Source organism: Capra hircus, chromosome 17 (assembly GCF_001704415.2).
Source record: "Capra hircus breed San Clemente chromosome 17, ASM170441v1, whole genome shotgun sequence".
Classification (NCBI taxonomy): Eukaryota; Metazoa; Chordata; class Mammalia; order Artiodactyla; family Bovidae; genus Capra; species Capra hircus.
In genome coordinates, this window is record NC_030824.1 from 365,459 (window position 1) to 384,864 (window position 19,406).

The window sequence follows — 19,406 nt, forward strand, 5'->3', positions numbered from 1 at the left end:
TCACGTCAGAAAATAATATTCTTTAAGGTTTTTCCTCAGCCATTAGAAAGTGTAAGGATCTAAAATTAAAAAAAGAAGTAAAGCTCATTTTCAGCTCAAAAACAGGGGCAGGCTGCCTTGCATCGATCCAAATGGAATTCCAAGAGGAGGGGCTTCAAGACCCAGGTGTACGGTCAGGTGCCTTAAGCAAGGGGCAGGTCACCCCTGAGGGCTGGACACCGTCACTGGACTCCCCTGGTAGCCTCGGATGCCGCTCTCAGCCCTGTGCACTGGAGACTGTGCAATCTGTTTCTTGTTTTCTTCTGTGAGCTGCGCAATCTTGACAGACCCAAGACCCTTGAGATGCAGGTTCAACCTGACCGCGCCCCCAGCGGTTGCCGCCAGAGGCGCTACCGCGCGCGCATGCGCCCAACTCGGCCTCGCGGCCAATCAGCTTGCAGGCGCCGACACCTGGCATCCAATCATCGGTGGCAGCGGGCGCGCCCGTAGAGGCAGCTGCGGCGGCGCCCCGGGCCTGAGGAGGCGGCGTCGCCTCAGGCTTAACCCGGGGACCGCCTGGGGCAGGTGAGCAGCCGGCAGTTCTGGCACCGCCGCCACCGGGGACCGGTAAGGACTGGGGCGGGGTGCGGCCAGAGCGGTGCCTGAGGGCCGGGGGGCGGGCTTCTCGGGTCCCCGCGCGCGCGGGGCCTTGCTCGGCGGGCGGCCTGTGAGGGCCCGCGGGCCCTCGGGAGGGAGCGTGCGGCCGGGCCCACAGACCCCGCGGCCCCTTTCGCCCTCTCCCCTCTCTAGTCTGGGCGGGCGCTGCCCTCCGGCAGCCTTCCTGCCCCGGGGGTGGGACGAGCCAGCTCCGGGGAAGGGCCTGTCGGGCCCCCGGCCCCCGCCCAGGTCTCGAACCTAATGTATTTAAACACGCACAAAAATCTTCACGGCGGGTTTGTGACTCGGGCCCAACCCGGTTCTGGACCCAGTCAGTCAGGCGGGCGCAGCAAAAAAAAAAAAAAAAAAAAAAATCGATCTAGTGGCCTCTTCACTGTCGTTTTCCTGTGTCCTCTGCCTCTCCTCGGACTCCGGGCTGCCCGGTCCCTGGGAGCCCCGAGATTCAGGCCTTTGGTTCGGGAAGCTGGCAGATGAGGTATTTGTTACTCAGAGAAGGGAGGTGGGAGGAAGAAGCTCAGGGAAGAGTTCAATCGCTTGCTCTGGTTGAGTGTGAGACGCCTGGTCAGCATCCGTAGCGTAGGACCAGGTAGGGCCTGGGGGATGGAACATTCCCGGAACACGTGACTCACCCTGACCTTTCCCTCTGCCCGCCCCCAGGATGTGACCTTCTCCTGCCTGGGAAGTCTGAAGCGCTCGGGTTTTCAGTGTGCCTCTGAGGTAAGGTGGCAGACAGCTTTACAATAAGGAACAAAGTTGTGTCTTTCTTGCCTTCGTTTTTCTCCTTTGATTCATGAGCTGACACGATGCTGTTGAGAGACAGTTCTCCTGATTGGGGATTAGCTGACCCTGATTGCGGGTGGTGACTTCAGGGCAATCATGGTTTCAGGTCAGTCTGAAGCTCTCTTGAGTTGCAACCTTAAAAACAGGCAGGGAGGCTGGTGGCTTGCTTTCTCCTGCAGTCTTGAAAGAAAAAAAGTAAGAGCACCATGAGTTTTAAGTTGTGTAGAGCTGACTCCTACCACTTGGTGAGGCTAAAATTGGGCAATGCACATATCCTAAGGTTTTAACTACAAAATCAAAGTAATGAAGGCGTGGGAGTTCCCTGGTGGCTTGGTGGTTAGGATTCTGGGCTTTCACTGCAGTGGTCTGGGTTCAATCTCTGGTCAGGGAATTGGGATCCCATAAGCCGATCAGCATGGTCAAATGTATAAATGAATAAAGTGGTTCATTCAGAGACAATGTGTTGTGATTTAACATGTTTACGTGGGATTACTTGCTCATTTCTGTATCCTTAAGGGTTTTATTTCATTAAGTAATTGAATTCCACTGGATGGGGGCGGGGGACCATCTGAGTTCATTTCATGCTGGTAAACAAGATCATAGGTAGCTCTATGCCCAGCAACTTGTGCCTACAGCTCTGTTGTATAGTTATCTATTGCTGGTACAGCTTTGAACTTCCCAGCATATCAATGTTGCCATGTTTTGTTTTGGTCACACCATGTGGCTTCATAGGATATTAGTTCCCCAACCAGGGTTCGAACACAGGACCTTGGCAGTGAGAGGGCTGAGTCCTAAGCACTGGACTGCCAGGCAACTCCTGTTTTTAGGTGTTTTGGTTTGTTTTGTGTTTTTTAATTTTTGCCATGTTTATAGGAGAACTATTCTCTGTGTAAGTATGATGTGAATATTATAACTCGAAATGTTTGTGTTGTACATATTATCTCAAAATTGAATAGTTTGAAAGAACTTACATTTATTATCTCTTGATCTAGAATCCAGTTGGGTAGTTTAGCCTCAGGGTCTCTCCTGAGGTTGTAGTCCAGCTTTTATCTGGTTTGGCAACCTCTGAAGACTTGGCTTGTTGAATCTAAGCTCTCTCACTTGGCTGTACTCATGAGGCCTCAGTTCCTCCCTCTGTGGGCCTCTCCAAGGAGCTGCTTGTGTGGAGGCTGCTGTCTTTTCCCAGAATGAGTAATTCAGGAAAGAACTTGCACCCAAGATAAAGTGCAGAGTCTTTTTCAGAAGTTACACATCTTCACATCTGTATTTGCTTAGTCTTACAGGTCAACCCTGTGATAGTTTGAGAGAGAACTACACAGGGGTGGGAGTATCAGGAGATGTGATTCACTTGGGGTCATCTTGAAGGCTGGCTACCGTACCCATTAATCCAGCATGCCAGCCTTTCTTCATATGATATCAGTTCTGTTACTGTGAGCAAATTATTTGGCTTGTGCACACTTCTTGTGTGCTAGATCTACTCAATTCTTGTTTATTCAGTGATATTTTGGCAAGTCTCTTCTTTGTCCTGGATTAAGTTTTCTGTTTCTCTGGATGGTTCCCATCAGCAAACAGACTGACTATAATGTCACCTCTCGTTAAAAATCAGTCTTTTGGTGACACATCCTGCTTCTGCTTATTTTATTTCATATTTGCTTATTATAGACTTCTACAGAGTTGTTTGTAGAATTTTTTATCTCCAATTTTCTCATTTTCCTTTAAATCCACTCTTGTCAAGGTCACTAGTGAATTCCAAATGTTTAACTCAGTGGTCAATTTTTAGTTTTTATTTTATTTAATTTATTGGCAGCCTTTATCAGAGCAGTTCATTTCCTTCTCCCCGAAAAAAATTTTCATTTGGGTTACAGAACGCTTCTCTTTCCTGCTTCTCTTCTACCTACAGTTTTCCCGCATACAATGTGTGGCCTTTGTGTCTGGCTTTATTCAGATATCATATTTTCTTTTTAAATATTTATTTGGCTATGCAGCATGTGGGATCTTAGTTCCCAGCACAGGGATGGAACCTGTGCAGAGGCTTAAACACTGGCTGTCCAGGAAAGTCCCATAGTTTGTGTATTTTCAAGATTCATCCATTTCATGGATGTATAGCAGTGCATGTTTTTTAATGGCTGAATATGGTATATGAATATGGTATATGGCTTACATGTAGTCCATTGTGAGCATATACCACAGTTTATCCATTCATCAATTAATGGATAATATTTGGATGGTGTACTCTTTGTGGCTATTGTGAGTAATGTTGCTGTGAACATTGTTTTTCGCATGGACTTAACAGTTTCAGTTTTTATGGATATATACAAAAGACTGAAATTGCTGGATCATATGGCTACTCTATATTTAATTTTTGAGGTACTGACAAACCACTTTTCCAAAGCGGTTGTACCATTTTACAGCAATTACATCAACAATATATGAAGATTCCTTTTCTCCGCATCCTCTGCAGCACTTGTCATTACTCCTCTTTTTGATTATAGCCAACCTAATGGGTGTGAAGTAGTTTCTCACTGAGACTGATTTACATTTTCCTAATCATGTTAAGCAGTATTTTTTGTGATCGTTGGCCATTTGTGTATCTTCTTTGGTGAAATGTCTATTCAAATTCTTTTCCTGGTTTTTAAATTTTTTTTCTTTTATTGTAAAAAACATGTAACTTAAATTTTACCATTTTAACCATTTTTACATGCTAAGTATTTCACACACTTTGATCAGCCTTTTTGGAGAAGGAAATGGCAACCCACTCCAGTATTCTTGCCTGGAGAATCCCGTGGACAAAGGAGCCTGGTGGGCTACAGTCCATGGGGATGCAAAGAGTTGGACACGACTGAGCGACTAACACACACACACACACACACACAGAGTCACAGTGTTGTTTTGTTGTTGTTGTCATTGTTTTAGCTGTGCTGTGCAGCTTGAATGACAGTTGCCTGGTTGAGGATCATACCCAGGCCCCTGATAGGAAAGCGTGGAATCCTAACCTCTGAACTACCAGGGAATTCCTTATCACATTGTTATGAAACAGATCTCTACACCTTTTCATCTTGCAAAATTGAAACTCTGTACCCATCACCTGTCCCATTAAACAACAACAACTCTTTTCTTCCCTGTTTCCCTAGACCCTGGAATCCATCGTTCTTCTTTGTTTCCTTTCTATTGCTTGACTATATTAGATATTTCATATAAGTGGAAACATACAGTGTTTATCTTTTTTATGACTGGCTTATTTCATTTAGCTTGATGTCTTAAAGGATCATGCATGTTGTAGCATGTGGCAGAATTTCTTTTATATTAAATAATGTTTCATTGTATGTATATATCACATTTGATGGACATTTAGATGCTTCCACCTCTTAGTTGTGATTAGTGCTGCTGTGAGCATGGCTGTGCAAATATCTCAAGACCCCATGTTAACGTCTTTTGAATTTATATCCAGAAGTGGAATTGCTGAATCATGTGGTAGTTCTAGTTTTAATTTTTCAAGGAGCCTTTATACTGTTTTCTGTAGCAGTTGCACCATTTTAAAATCTATCCATTACACACAAGGATGGTTTCTGTACGTGCTTGCCAACAGTTGTCCTTTCCTTTCCTTCACCTTTCTTTCATATGTAAACACACACACATGCACACACAATTTTTTTCATATCCTTTTCCATTATTGTTTATCACAAATTATGAATATAGTTCCTTGTGCTATACAGTAGGATCTTGTTTATCTATTCTCTGTATTAATATTATAGTTTGCATCTACTAATCACCAGCTCCCAGTCTATGCCTGCCCACCCTTCCCCTCTTGGTAACCACATAGTCTGCTCTCTATGTCTGTGAGTCTGTTTCTGTTTCATAGATAAGTTCATTTTGTCATATTTTAGAGTCCACATGTAACTGATACCATACGATATTTGTCTTTCTCTTTCTGACTTCCTAAGGATTCTTTTTAATGCTAGTGTAGATTGAAGTGTTTACTTAACTTCATTTTCAGAACATTTGTTGCTGTATAGAAATGTGGTTGATTTTTAAAATATTTATCTTGTAGTCTGCAAGCTTTTTATTAGTTGTAATACTTGTGGTTTCTTCAGGATTTTCTATATACAAAAGTATGTTATCTCCAATATACTTTTACTTTTTCCTTTCCATTCTGAATGCTGTTTTTTTTTTTTTTTTTTTAAACAACAACAACTCCTTTTTCTTAACTGATTGCCCTGGTTATAGAACTGCCAGTATAATATTGAGCCAAGGTGTGGAATAGACATCCTTGTGTTGTTCCCAATCTTAGAGGGAAAGCTTTCAGTTTTTCATTATTAAGTATGATGTTAGCTGTAGGTCTTTTACAGGTACCCTTTGATTGAGAAGTTCTCTTCTGTTCTTAGTTATTAAGTGTTTTTTTAACCCCTATTATGAAAAGGTGCTGGATTCAGGGAAATGCTTTTTCTGCAGGCAGATGTGTTTTTTGTCCTTTATTCTATTAAAATGGCATAATGTTGATTAACTTTCATATAATGAACCAACTTTGCATACCTCCATAAATCCCACGTGATCATGGTATATAATCTTTTTTATATGTTGTTAGATTTTGTTTGCCAGTATTTTGTTGAGGACTCTTGCCTCTATGTTCATAAGGGATATCGGTTGTGTGTGTGTGTGTGATGTCTCTGTCTGATATTGGTATTAGAGAAATACTGGCATCACTTTGCCTGCTATGTGGGGAAGAAACATGTGGAGTGAAGGATGAAGCATTGTTGGATTTAAGTTTAGTCAGGATTAGAGGGAGAATTTAGGATGTATCAGTGTGGAATTGGGGTGAGATTATCAAGAGAGTTCATTCTCAATTTGCTAGGCCTGTATTAAGTGCTTGACATTGAATTATGCTGTTTGTTGACTATGTATAGATACTTTATACTTTGAATTTGCTACCTATTTTCTGTATTAACATTTATGAAATTAGTATTTGTGAATCAGTTGTGATGTGCATTTAAGATACATTTTCTTCTAATTTTACTACAAAACAAGATGCTATTGAATAGCTGATGCTTTTTAAAAAGAGCTGTTAACCTTAAGTCTAAGAAATAAGCATTTTTGTCTTTAAGATACAGAAACACATTTAAAAGTTACAAATTTGCCCAAAAAGATGCAGCTGGTGTGTGGTTAACTTAGAATTCCAGCTGAATCTGTTTTGACTCTGAAGTCCATGTTTCTAAACACGGTACAATAGTGCTTTTGTAAAAATACTTCTCCTTTACATATGATTTCACCTAATGATCAGTGGTGTTGGTTTTTTTTTTTTTTTCTTTTTTTAAATAGAAGAGATTAAAGTCAGCATGGGACAAAGCTATGATTCTAGAGTCATGTAGACTTGTAGTCATAGGTTTTTCAGCTGTCATTTAGTCTCTTTGACACTCAGTGTCTTTGTCTGTAAGATAAGGGTGTTTATAATTACCCTGGAGTTTTGGAGATAGTCAAATAGCACGTTTTTCTGTACTTAACTAATATGTAGTATGTTTATACTTAGGTGGCAGTTTGTATAAAGGAAGCACTGGGACTTGTGGCCACACACTCCAAGAATAAAAAAATATTTAAAATATGGAACCACCATGTATGTTATGTGAAGAAGACCAAGAGCCAGAACCACAGAAAAGTGTAGGAGAAACCAAACAAGTAGATGATGAAGATGCTGAACTGATCTTTGTTGGAGTGGAACATGTAAATGAAGATGCTGATCTGATCTTTGTTGGGATGACCTCAACTTCAAAACCAGTCGTTTCAAACATATTGAACAGAGTTACCCCAGGTTCCTGTTCAAGGAGAAAAAGGTATGGTCACTTCAGGAAAGACAATGCTCACAAATCACAGCCTGTTAGTCATGTGATTCCTACATTAGAAGCAAAGACTGTCTTGCCAGTTTCTGACTCTGAATCAAGATCAACAGATAGTCCTATTATTATTGAGCCTTTGTCTAAACCTGATTATAAAAATATTTCACCACAAATAGTGCCTAATAGCTTTTCAGAGTTATGTTCTCCTTTGATTACCTTCACAAGTTCATTGCAGCATCCAGTAGAAACAGCAGTTTCTGCAGGAGATATGAATAAAAGTCCTCGTGTATCAAAGCGACTTTCCAGTTCTGAAACAAATAGCACAAATCCCAAAAGGCCTAAACTCAGTGATGGAATTACAGGGAAACATTCTTTAGCTTTGTCCCCTTCAGGTATTTTTCGTACAGTGACTACTGAGCAAAGCACACCAGACAGTGTTCATACCTCATTAAGCCATGTTCAGAATGGAGAACCTTGTCCAACAGCTTTTCCAAAGGACAGTGTTCATTGCAAGCCTGTAAGTCCTTTAGGGGAAAATGGACTGACAAAAACTGACTTTCCAAGTTTAGCAAGTCCAAACAAGATTGTTGATCCCACAGAAGGAAATCTGATTGTGTTGCTTCGTGACTTCTACTATGGACAGCATATAGGAGATGGGCAGCCAGAACCGAAGACTCACACAGCCTTTAAATGCCTCAGCTGCTTGAAAGTTCTAAAAAATGTCAAGTTTATGAATCACATGAAGCACCATTTGGAACTTGAGAGGCAGAGAGGTGACAGCTGGAAAAACCACACCACCTGCCAGCACTGCCACCGCCAGTTTCCCACCCCATTCCAGCTGCAGTGTCACATTGAAAGTGTCCACACTCCCCAGGAGCCCTCTGCGGTCTGTAAAATCTGTGAGTTGTCCTTTGAGACAGATCAGGTTCTCTTAGAGCACATGAAAGACAATCATAAGCCTGGCGAAATGCCCTATGTATGCCAGGTTTGCAATTACAGATCATCAGTTTTTGCAGATGTGGATTCACATTTCAGAGCATACCATGGAAACACTAAGAATTTGCTTTGCCCGTTTTGTCTCAAAATTTTTAAAACTGCAACACCATACATGTGTCATTATAGAGGGCACTGGGAAAAGAGTTTTCACCAGTGTTCCAAATGTCGGCTACAGTTTTTAACTTTCAAAGAGAAAATGGAGCACAAGACCCAGTGTCATCAAATGTTTAAGAAGCCTAAGCAGCTAGAAGGATTACCTCCTGAAACAAAAGTTGTTATCCAGGTATCACTGGAACCTCTGCAACCAGGATTGGTGGAAGTAGCATCCATTACTGTGAACACAGCTGATTCTGAACCATCACCCCCCAAATCTAAAAGTAGGAGTTCAAAAAAAACCCGTTAATTCTACTTCAGTAAGTCTGAAGCAAGTATTTCAGTCAAAGTTAAAAACCCAATTAAAAACAAAAAATCCAAATTATAGCATTATTCAATAGTATCAAATATAGTGAAACCAATGGGTAATTTGTGTTTTTTTAATTCATGAAGTACAATTTTGTTTGATCTGAATGTTGAGATGTTATTTAAAAATATATTACCTGTTTTTCATATAATTGTCTTAACACGTAAAAAGTATGTGTGTGTGTGTGAGAGAGAATGAGGGGGAGAGAGGAAAAGTAACAACCTGTTTATTTTCGTATTTCATGTTATTTGTATGTTCGAAAGCACTACTATACATATAGTCTGTAGAGTGTTTTAGCAACGTAATTTTCAACTGTTTTCATGCCTTGAAGATCTCAGTATTAACTATATAGCCAGATTGGAATGGCTTTGTTATGGTATGGTCCTGTGTGCTGCTGAACTCTCCAAAGTGCCTCTGTTATGCTGATCTAAGATAACCTGGCTCCAAAAGCCTGGTGTGGAGAAGTTGATGGAGAAGCTGTGATGTGAGTTTGGACCAGACACAGGGGATTTAGTCAGCGGAGAGCTGTGGCTTCTTGTCCCAGTTGAGTAAGAGGCACACATTCACTCCAGGCATGGAGCCAAAGCAGAAGGAACACTGTCTCAGAGTGTCTTTACCGAGCCCAGGGACAGCTAAGAAAGCCAGCCATTAAAATGCTTGTGTTTGGTGAGGGGCCCCTGCAAGCATCAAGCAGGCCCTGTGTATCACTGACTGCAGTTGGAGAAGCAGAGATAATAGAATGAGGCCTGGTGCCCGTGGACCTCCTGTTGAGTGATCAAAAGGGGAATTTGATTCATTCCGTCCCCTTTCCCATTTGGCTGGCCTTTAGTCACAGTGAAGTAGCCATATCTGTCTCAGACACAGTAGTAAAGCAAGTTAAGTTTCCCAAGGAAAAAAGCCTTGACTTCTAGTTTGATTTGTACTGGACCCATAGTTTTAACTGAAAAGGATCAAACACAGGGAGTCTGTTCAGTTTATGAATTGGGGTAAATTTAGTTCTCTTACCCTTAAGCTACAATGGAGTTGTCCAAGAATAGTAAATGTAGTGGATAAAAATGGTCCAGGGTGATTAAACCCTTTATAGAACTTTTCCTTACCATTTCCAGTTACATGTGTCTTACCCTAGTTGAACATGTGAAGATTTCAGTTTTGTATCTTATCTTGCCTTGGACATGAATGTATTACAGTTAACAGTTAATTCTTTGTGTAATTTCCCAATTTATCAAACTAATACTGAGTTTCTGTCTTAGTTGACACAGTCTCAAGTGCAGGAATTGTCTCGTTTATTTCAGTAATTATCAGGTCATAGAGTTATTATCCTTCCTCTAATCTATCCAACTATCTAATCTGTGATTATACTCGTGGACACCTTTTTTCTTGCAGTCTCCAAGGGGTCTTTCACAGACCTGCGGGGTACCCTCTAAGTACTGGTTCCTGAACATCAGCGCACTTGGCTGCCTCCGTGGGTTCCTGGAGTTGAGTGTCCTTAGGCATGTTTTAATGCCATCCCTTCTCCACTTTGGCAGATACCTAGCAATCTCTGTGCACCGTTCAAGGAACCTGGGATCCTGGCTGTAGGCCTGTGCCAGGAGAAATCTCTCTGTTTCCTCTTCCTTTCTCCTTTTTGTCTCTTTCCACTTTTTTTTCCCCTCCGTCCTCAATTTATTTAAATTCTCTAAGCTTTCACAAAATGCCGGAAAGTGATAATCACCAAGGGGTTGATGTCCCTCTCAGAGCTGGAGAGGAAGGATACAGATGACTAAGCTGTAGTGAGCATATTGTCTGCATTTTAGGTAATTTAGAGTATAAATTCTATTGTATTTATTTACTCAGTGCTTGATTGATTGATTTGCACTTTGAATATTTAGGCCTTTCCAGTTAGTTTGCTTGGGCCAAAGCACTTTGCTAAGTGTCAGCTTAAACCACTTTCTTTAGGTGTGTAGAAAGAGTGTCTGTGTGTGTGTTCTGGTCTCAGGTGAAAACTTCTATGTATAAATAAATGTGCAGACTTTTACATACTTACCTCCTTTATTCTATTTCTATAGTAAAAATATGAAATGTTTTAGTTACGTGTTTTTATTGTTGCTTAGTATTATCAACACTGTTACTGTTGTTTGCTCTGAAGTATGCTCCTAAGGAGTACAAGTTGTTATTTATTGCCAACTAAAAAGGTTCCAGTGATGTGGCCCCTGACTACCTCCTCTCTTCCATTCTGTCATTGTACTCCACTATTTTCCCCACTGGTGCACTGTTGTTGACAACACTGGCCTTGCTTTTCCTCAAGCAAATTCCATTTCTTCCCGATCCAAAGACTTTGCAACTGCTGTTCCTCTGGAAATTCTCTTCCCCTAGGCCTGCATGGCTTGCTACCTCCCTTGTTTGAACTTCGCCAATGTTAAAATCACACAATGAAATTTCCAACCCCCTCCCTTTCCTCCTCCTTCTTAAAGGCACTTTAAGTCTCTACCCTCTTCTTCCCTCTCCAGCCTAATTTCCTAGATTTTCACCAAAAAACAAACTGAGAAGAGATAATAATATCAGGGCTTTGCATCTTAGAATTAACTTGAGTCAGTTTCTGTGCCTGCAAATAAAAGATAGTTAATAGTGAGTTGAGTTCTTTCAGGAGCTTTCTCTGTTTTTCTATTGATACCTCTATATTTTTTTAAGGCAATGTCACTTTGTTTTGTTTACAAATATATTGAATATCTGTCAAGATTACTATTTTGTTATTGCCCTTTGTGAATTTCCTTGTCTATTTTGCTTGTTCTTTCAGATAAAATTTATTATTTTATTAATGTTGCCAAAAAATTGTAAGTAAAATTAGTATTTATAGAAATAAAATGTTTTTTAAAAAATTATTTCCGCTGTCTGTCTTTTTACAAATAACATGGCATATTTTTAGATTTTTTATATAATCTTATTGTGTTGGCCAGGACTTCTAAACAGTGATGTGTAAATGGGTTTTCTTGTTCTTAGTACCATCAAAGGCAATGAGTATATGGCTTAATAAATTTCTATTTCTGTTTTTAGAATTTAAAGAGAATTGTCTTATTGGATAGTTTACAACATCTGTTGAGACATTTGCTTTTCTTTCTTTCTCCCTTACTTTCCTTTTCTTCCTTTCTTCCCCTATCTCTTTTCTTCTTTCTTTTCTTCCTTCCTCCCTTTCTTTCCCCAGGTTTTTGCTTGACTGGACCTTTCCTGAAACAAAAGTAATTCCACTCAGGGTTGAATATTATCCTCTTAGAATCTCATTCCCAACTTCCTCTTCCCCTTATTAGATTTGCCACAGTTGTATCAATGTTTCTGATTTACTTTTTCCAAGAAGCAGCTCTTGTTTTATTATTCCAACAGATTTTATTTTTGTTGTTTTCTATTTTTGTTTCAATTCATATATACCTTCTACTTTCTTTAAGATTTTTTTTATAGCCTTGTATTTTAAAAGCTTTCTTTACGAATTTTTATGGAAATATATTTGATTTACAATGTTGTGTTTCAGGTGTATATCAGTGATTTAGTTATGCAGATACATATCTATTCTTTTTTAGGTTCTTTTCCATTATAGGTTATTACATGATACTGAGTATTTCTTTTTTTTTTTTTATAAAGAGTTTAGGACTTGACCTACCTTTATTTAAACAGCAGTTTTGTCTGAATCCCAAATATTTTTATGTATACATTTTTTTAAATTAAAATTCATTCACTATGATTTTTGGCAAGTTAATTCCAAAGATTTCACTATTTGCAGGCTGAATGTTTTAATTTATAGTTTACTGAGAATTCAATTTTCCTTGGAGCTCTGAGGGTATGTGTGTATATACACTGACATGTCTATATATACATCCTTTTCAGATTACTACATGGGTTTTTTTTTTTTAAGATATATAATTATTTTAAAAGATATTTTCTGTTTGTTATGGTAAAAATGTGAAAATGTTTTAATTCTAGAAATCTGTTCCCCAAAATTAATAAAGTATAAAAAGTAAAGGTATAAACATATTCATTTGAGAGTAATTCCTAGTAACAGAACTTGGAAATGTTAAAAAATTGTTCATAACACTTACTAAAGGTGGTAAGAAAAACTTTATTCAAGGTAAGAGTACTACAGTGGGGTCTTGTAATCAAGGAGAGAGATTGAGCTTAAGTCTGACTCCAGTAGGGACACAGCTGGGATTTATAGCTAAAGAACAGGGTGGGTCCACAGGGTTGCAAAGAGAGACTGGGAGCCTGAAAAGCAAGGAACAGCAACAGGGTGGGTGTCAGTGGATGGAAACTTACTAAGAGGACCCTAAGGGTGAGGGTGGCTTCTGGCTAAGCTGAGGATCATTGCTGAGGCTAGGCAAGGCTGATAAGATACTGAGGTGAGTGATAAGGAATTTGATCTGATACTGAGGGTGGTCAGATCAAGGGTGGGGTATTTTTTCTAAACTGACTTGGCAGATTCTGGCTAAAATTGGACTAAATGGACAGGCGCCCCTGCATAAAGACATTGCCCAAAGTTAGCAGTGCATTAATGAACTACAGCTGCATAACAAATTTCCCCAAACTAACAGCTTAGAGCAATATTATCTCATACTGCTGCTGAAAGTTGGGAATCCGGGAGTAATTCAGCTGAGTGTTCTGGCTCAGGGTTTCATGAAATTGCTGTCATCTGAAGCCTTGACATGGGCTGGTGGATTTCCTTCCAAGATGGCTTACTCACATAGCTGTTGAAACCAGTTTCCTTGCTGGCTGTTGGGAGAAAGCCTCAGTTCTTTCACCTGGGCCTCTCTACTGGGTTACCTGAGTGTTCTCAAGATACGACTAAGCTGGCTTCTAGAGTGAGTGATCCAAGAGGATGAGCAAGGAGGCTGCAGTGACTTTTATGACCTAGTCTCAGACGCTTCATTTTCACTTTTACAATATTCTAACATTAGAAGTGAGCCACTGAGTCCAGCCCATATGTGAAGGGGAGTATAAGGTCCACCCTTGAAGGAAAGGATTTGTGGGCATAATTTAAAACTACGTGGACACACATGGCCACAAGTTGTTTACATACTTCTATGTCCAAAATGCATTTTCCTGCCAATGTGTTCAAAGATTTTATCCATTATAGCATTAACTTGAAGTTCAGGACCTTGTCATCTAAGTCAGGTCCAGATATGGGTCAGGGTCCAGTAGTGCAGTATCTCAAGTGTTCAGTCACTCAGTTGTGTCCTACCCTTTGCGACCCCATGGACTGCAGCACGCCAGGCTTCCCTGTCCATCATCAATTCCAGGAACTTGCTCAAACCCAAGTCCATTGAGTTGGTGGTGCCATCCAACCAACTCATCTCTCTTGTCCCCTTCTCCTCCTGCCTTCAATCTTTCCCGCATCAGGGTGTTTTCCAATGAGTCAGTTCTTCCCATCAGGTAGCCAAAGTACTGGAGCTTCAGCTTCAGCATCAGTCCTTCCAATAAATATGCAAGACTGATTTGCTTTAGGATTGACTGGGTTGATCTCCTTGCAGTACAAGAAACTCTGAAGAGTCTTCTCCAACACAGTAGTTCAAATTATACAAGTGTAGTTCCTCTAGACCTGAGGATCTGTGAATAAAAGAGATGAGTTAATCTGCTCACTTTCCCAGCCAACATACAGTGGTGGGTCAGGCATAGCTAACCTTCATAGATGCTCCTGTTCCAGAAAGGGGAGGGGAGATGGGAATCAATAGTAGCAGTTCTGAAATCCCATGGGTTTTTTTGGCAGTCTTTGATTAGGATTCAAGGCCTGGAAACTTCCTAGGCTTCAGTCTCTGAATTTTTAATTCTGCCCTCTGACATGATTCCTGTCCAAGGAGTGGTGATCAAAAACAACAGAGTGATCTCTGTTCGTTTCCAAGGCAAACCATTCAATATCACAGTAATCCAAGTCTATGCCCCAACCAGTAATGCTGAAGAAGCTGAAGTTGAACAGTTCTATGAAGACCTACAAGACCATTTAGAACTAACACCCCCAAAGTATATCCTTTTCATTATAGGGGATTGGAATGCAAAAGTAGGAAGTCAAGAAACACCTGGCTGCTGCTGCTGCTGCTAAGCTGCTTCAGTCATGTCCGACTCTGTGCGACCCCGTAGATGGCAGACCACCAGGCTCCGCTGTCCCTGGGATTCTCCAGGCAAGAACACTGCAGTGGGTTGCCATTTCCTTCTACAATGCATGAAAATGAAAAGTGAAATCGCTCAGTCGTGTCCGACTCTTCACGACTCCATGGACTGTAGCCCACCAGGCTCCTCCGTCCATGGGATTTTTGAGGCAACAGTACTGGAGTGGGCTGCCATTGCCTTCTCTGAAAACACCTGGAGTAACAGGCAAATTTGGCCTTGGAATACGGAATGAAGCAGGGCAAACACTAATGGAGTTTTGCCAAGAAAATGCACTGGTCATAGCAAACACTCTCTTCCGACAACACAAGGGAAGACTCTACACATGGACATGACCAGATGGTCAACACCAAAATCAGATTGATTATATTTGCAGCCAAAGATGGAGAAGCTCTGTACAGTCAACAAAAACAACACCAGGAGCTGACTGTGGCTCAGATCATGAACTCCTTATTACCAAATTCAGACTGAAATTGAAGAAAGTAGGGAAAACCGCTAGACCATTCAGGTATGACTGAAATCAAATCCCTTATGATTATACAGTTGAAGTGAGAAATAGATTTAAGGGCCTAGATCTGATAGATAAATTGCCTGATGAACTATGGATGGAGGTTCGTGACATTGTACAGGAGACAGGGATCAAGACCATCCCCATGGAAAAAGAAATGCAAAAAAGCAAAATGGCTATCTGGGGAGGCCTTACAAATAGCTGTGAAAAGAAGAGAAGCGAAAAGCAAAGGAGAAAAGGAAAGATATAAGCATCTGAATGCAGAGTTCCAAAGAATAGCAAAAAGAGATCAGAAAGCCTTCTTCAGCGATCAATGCAAAGAAATAGAGGAAAAGAACAGAAAGGGAAAGACTAGAGATCTCTTCAAGAAAATTAGAGATACCAAGGGAACATTTCATGCAAAGATGGGCTCGATAAAGGACAAAAATGGTCTGGACCTAACAGAAGCAGAAGATATTAAGAAGAGGTGGCAAGAATACATGGAAGAACTGTACAAAAAAGATCTTCACGACCCAGATAATCACGATGGTGTGATCACTTATCTAGAGCCAGACATCCTGGAATGTGAAGTCAAGTGGGCCTTAGAATGCATCACTATGAACAAAGCTAGTGGAGGTGATGGAATTCCAGTGGAGCTGTTTCAAATCCTGAAAGATGATGCTGTGAAAGTGCTGCACTCAATATGCCAGCAAATTTGGAAAACTCAGCAGTGGCCATAGGACTGGAAAAGGTCAGTTTTCATTCCAATCCCAAAGAAAAGCAATGCCAAGGAATGCTCAAACTACCGCACAATTGCACTCATCTCACATGCTAGTAAAGTAATGTTCAAAATTCTCCAAGCCAGGCTTCAGCAATACATGACCTGTGAACTCCCTGATGTTCAAGCTGGTTTTAGAAAAGGCAGAGGAACCAGAGATCAAATTGCCAACATCCACTGGATCATGGAAAAAGCAAGAGAGTTCCAGAAAAACATTTATTTCTGCTTGATTGACTATGCCAAAGCCTTTGACTGTGTAGATCACAATCAACTGGAAAATTCTGAAAGAGATGGGAATACCAGACCACCTGACCTGCCTCTTGAGAAATCTGTATGCAGGTCAGGAAGCAACAGTTAGAACTGGACATGGAACAACAGACTGGTTCCAAACAGGAAAAGGAGTATGTCAAGGCTGTATATTGTCACCCTGCTTATTGAACTTCTGTGCACAGTACATCATGAGAAATGCTGGCTGGAAGAAACACAAGCTGGAATCAAGATTGCGGGAGAAATATCAATCACCTCAGATATGCAGATGACACCACCCTTATGGCAGAAAGTGAAGAGGAGCTAAAAAGCCTCTTGATGAAAGTGAAAGTGGAGAGTGAAAACGCTGGCTTAAAGCTCAACATTCAGAAAACGAAGATCATGGCATCCTGTCCCATCACTTCATGGGAAATAGATGGGGAAACCGTGGAAACAGTGTCAGACTTTATTTTGGGGGGCTCCAAAATCACTGCAGATGGTGACTGCAGCCATGAAATTAAAAGACGCTTACTCCTTGGAGGAAAAGTTATGACCAATCTAGATAGCATATTCAAAAGCAGAGACAATACTTTGCCAACAGAGGTCCGTCTAGTCAAGGCTATGGTTTTTCCAGTAGTCATGTATTGATGTGAGAGTTGGACTGTGAGGAAGGCTGAACGCCGAAGAATTGATGCTTTTGCACTGTGGTGTTGGAGAAGACTCTTGAGAGTCCCTTGGACTGCAAGGAGATCCAACCCGTCCATTCTGAAGGAGATCAGCCCTGGGATTTCTTTGGAAGGAATGATGCTAAAGCTGGAACTCCAGTACTTTGGCCACCTCATGCAAAGAGTTGACTCATTGGAAAAGACTTTGATGCTGGGAGGGATTGGGGGCAGGAGGAAAACGGGACGATCAAGGATGAGATGGCTGGATGGCATCACTGACTCGATGGACATGAGTCTGAGTGAACTCCGGGAGTTGGTGATGGACAGGGAGGCCTGGCATGCTGTGATTCATGGGGTTGCAAAGAGTCGGACACGACTGAGTGACTGAACTGAACTGAATTGAACTTAACTAGCTCATGCACAATGAAACTGAAGGGAAATTAACTCTTAGATTAATTCCCACTTCTAAAGGCCCTTACACTGGATTGGGCTATAGAGAAGACAGCTGACCTGATCTCACCTTAAAATGATGCTCAAGTAGGAGAAACTATACTACACCAGGATGAGAAGATGATGACATCGGAGTTAGACAGGTTGCCCAAGATGCTAGACTTGATTCGTATGATCATTTATGTTTTCTTGACTTCTTAGACCTTTGCATATAAATCAAATGCTTTTCTATCATAGGCCTGATTCTATGCTGCTGCTGCTGCTGGTAAGTCGCTTCAGTCGTGTCCGACTCTGTGTGACCCCATAGACGGCAGCCCACCAGGCTCCCCCATCTCTGGGATTCTCCAGGCAAGAACACTGGAGTGGGTTGCCATTTCCTTCTCCAATGCATGAAAGTGAAATGTGAAAATGAAGTCGCTCAGTCGTGTCCGACTCTTAGCAACCCCATGGACTGCAGCCTACCAGGCTCCTCCATCCATGGGATTTTCCAGGCAAGAGTACTGGAGTGGGGTGCCACTGCCTTCTCCAATTCTATGCTAGTTTTAGAAATCAATTCAATTGTTGGGTTTTTAGTCAATTACCTGTGTCTAGTTCTGGGTTACCTTGGTAAATTTCTCTCCTAACTGGTTGGCCCTGAGAAAATTTACTTAAAAAAAATTTATAGTCATATTGAGGTCACTGTGATATTACTAGATGGGATCTCCATGCCGGGCCAAATAATAATGCCTGCTCTGACTCTGGCCATAAATTTGAGCTTTTATTTGTTACTCAAGCTCAATCACTGCAACAAGAAAAGTTTCAGCAAAGGAGGAAAAACTCTTCCACAGTTATGGGATGGATTTATATAGATAACACCAGGCTATGGCAATTTAGGCTTAAAGTCTCTCTGTTGGGAACAATTAAATCATACTAAGGACAATCAGTCTAGTAACACTAGAAAACTGGGCTATGTGCCTTATAGACGGTGCCAATATATGATTTCCCTAGAAGATAAAGATTCTACAGAGCAGACTAAGTCAGATGACCTGAGATATGCTGGGCTACATCCAATGGACTCTCTTAAGTCTCACTTGTGACTTTACTAATGCTGCTGGCTATGTTATTTGTATTTCACCCATTTTACAAAATTGGTGTTTCTTACAAATGTGTGTCTGAGGCCTCTAATAAAAGAATATATAGTCCCATATGAGATCGATGATGGTAACAATGTAACTCTAGATATGGCAAGAAGCAACAAGAGGGGATATTTTCCTGGACCAAGAGGCTAGTAAGACAAGTGGTCCAGAGAATTTTGGATATTGTTTTATGGCCTAATCCAGTAACAGCACATTGAGTGGCCTGTCAACAAAAGCTTTGCCAAACCTAAGAATGGACATTCTCAGCACCACGGGATAAAATGGTCATGAAATGCTCCCCTCAAAATCATTGTCAAGTTTATGAGCAAAAACGGGCTCTGCCAACTGAAGACTGACACTTGCCATCTACATCTACAAAGATTAAATCATGGCCTCTGCAACTGCTGACTTTCAACGCCCCTGAAAGGAGTTCAGGGTGAAAATCAGGAATGAAGCACTCTGTGCTCTGGGAAAAACTGGCAGAACAGGCTTTCACATAGTTAGATCTTTTTAGGAGAAGATTTTATGAATCCCAATTCTTGCATCTTCTCATACCTAGAGAAACACTGACGTCATTAATGGTGAAATCTTCTTTGGCTACTAAGCAAAAGTTTATAATTAAAAGTCAAAATAGAGTAGCTATGGTTCAGATATCCTGGGAAATAACTGGGTGATGCTATGGGTGTACTTTCAGATTAGACCTTGTATTGCTAAATGCCGGGGTCCAGCTTCAGCAGAGCCCAGGGATACCCTAAGGATGGACGACATCGGTGAATGCATGAATTAATCACACGGGGTGACCAAGCTTCAGTGAGTGAAGCCCGTCA

The 19,406-nt window shown here is 41.1% G+C and overlaps 1 protein-coding gene and 1 gene segment (V, D, J or C); one reads left to right on the forward strand and one right to left on the reverse strand.

The window, feature by feature from the left end:
• Window positions 1-19,406, reverse strand: part of LOC102176353 — a 460,158-nt gene that overhangs the window by 177,580 nt on the left and 263,172 nt on the right.
• On the forward strand, window positions 470-8,780 carry LOC102174962 (zinc finger protein 280B). The gene is made up of 3 exons (XM_018060920.1): window positions 470-606; window positions 1,315-1,374; window positions 6,959-8,780. Exon 3 carries the CDS (start codon window positions 7,030-7,032, stop codon window positions 8,659-8,661), a length of 1,632 nt encoding a protein of 543 aa, XP_017916409.1. The 5' UTR covers window positions 470-606; window positions 1,315-1,374; window positions 6,959-7,029; the 3' UTR covers window positions 8,662-8,780.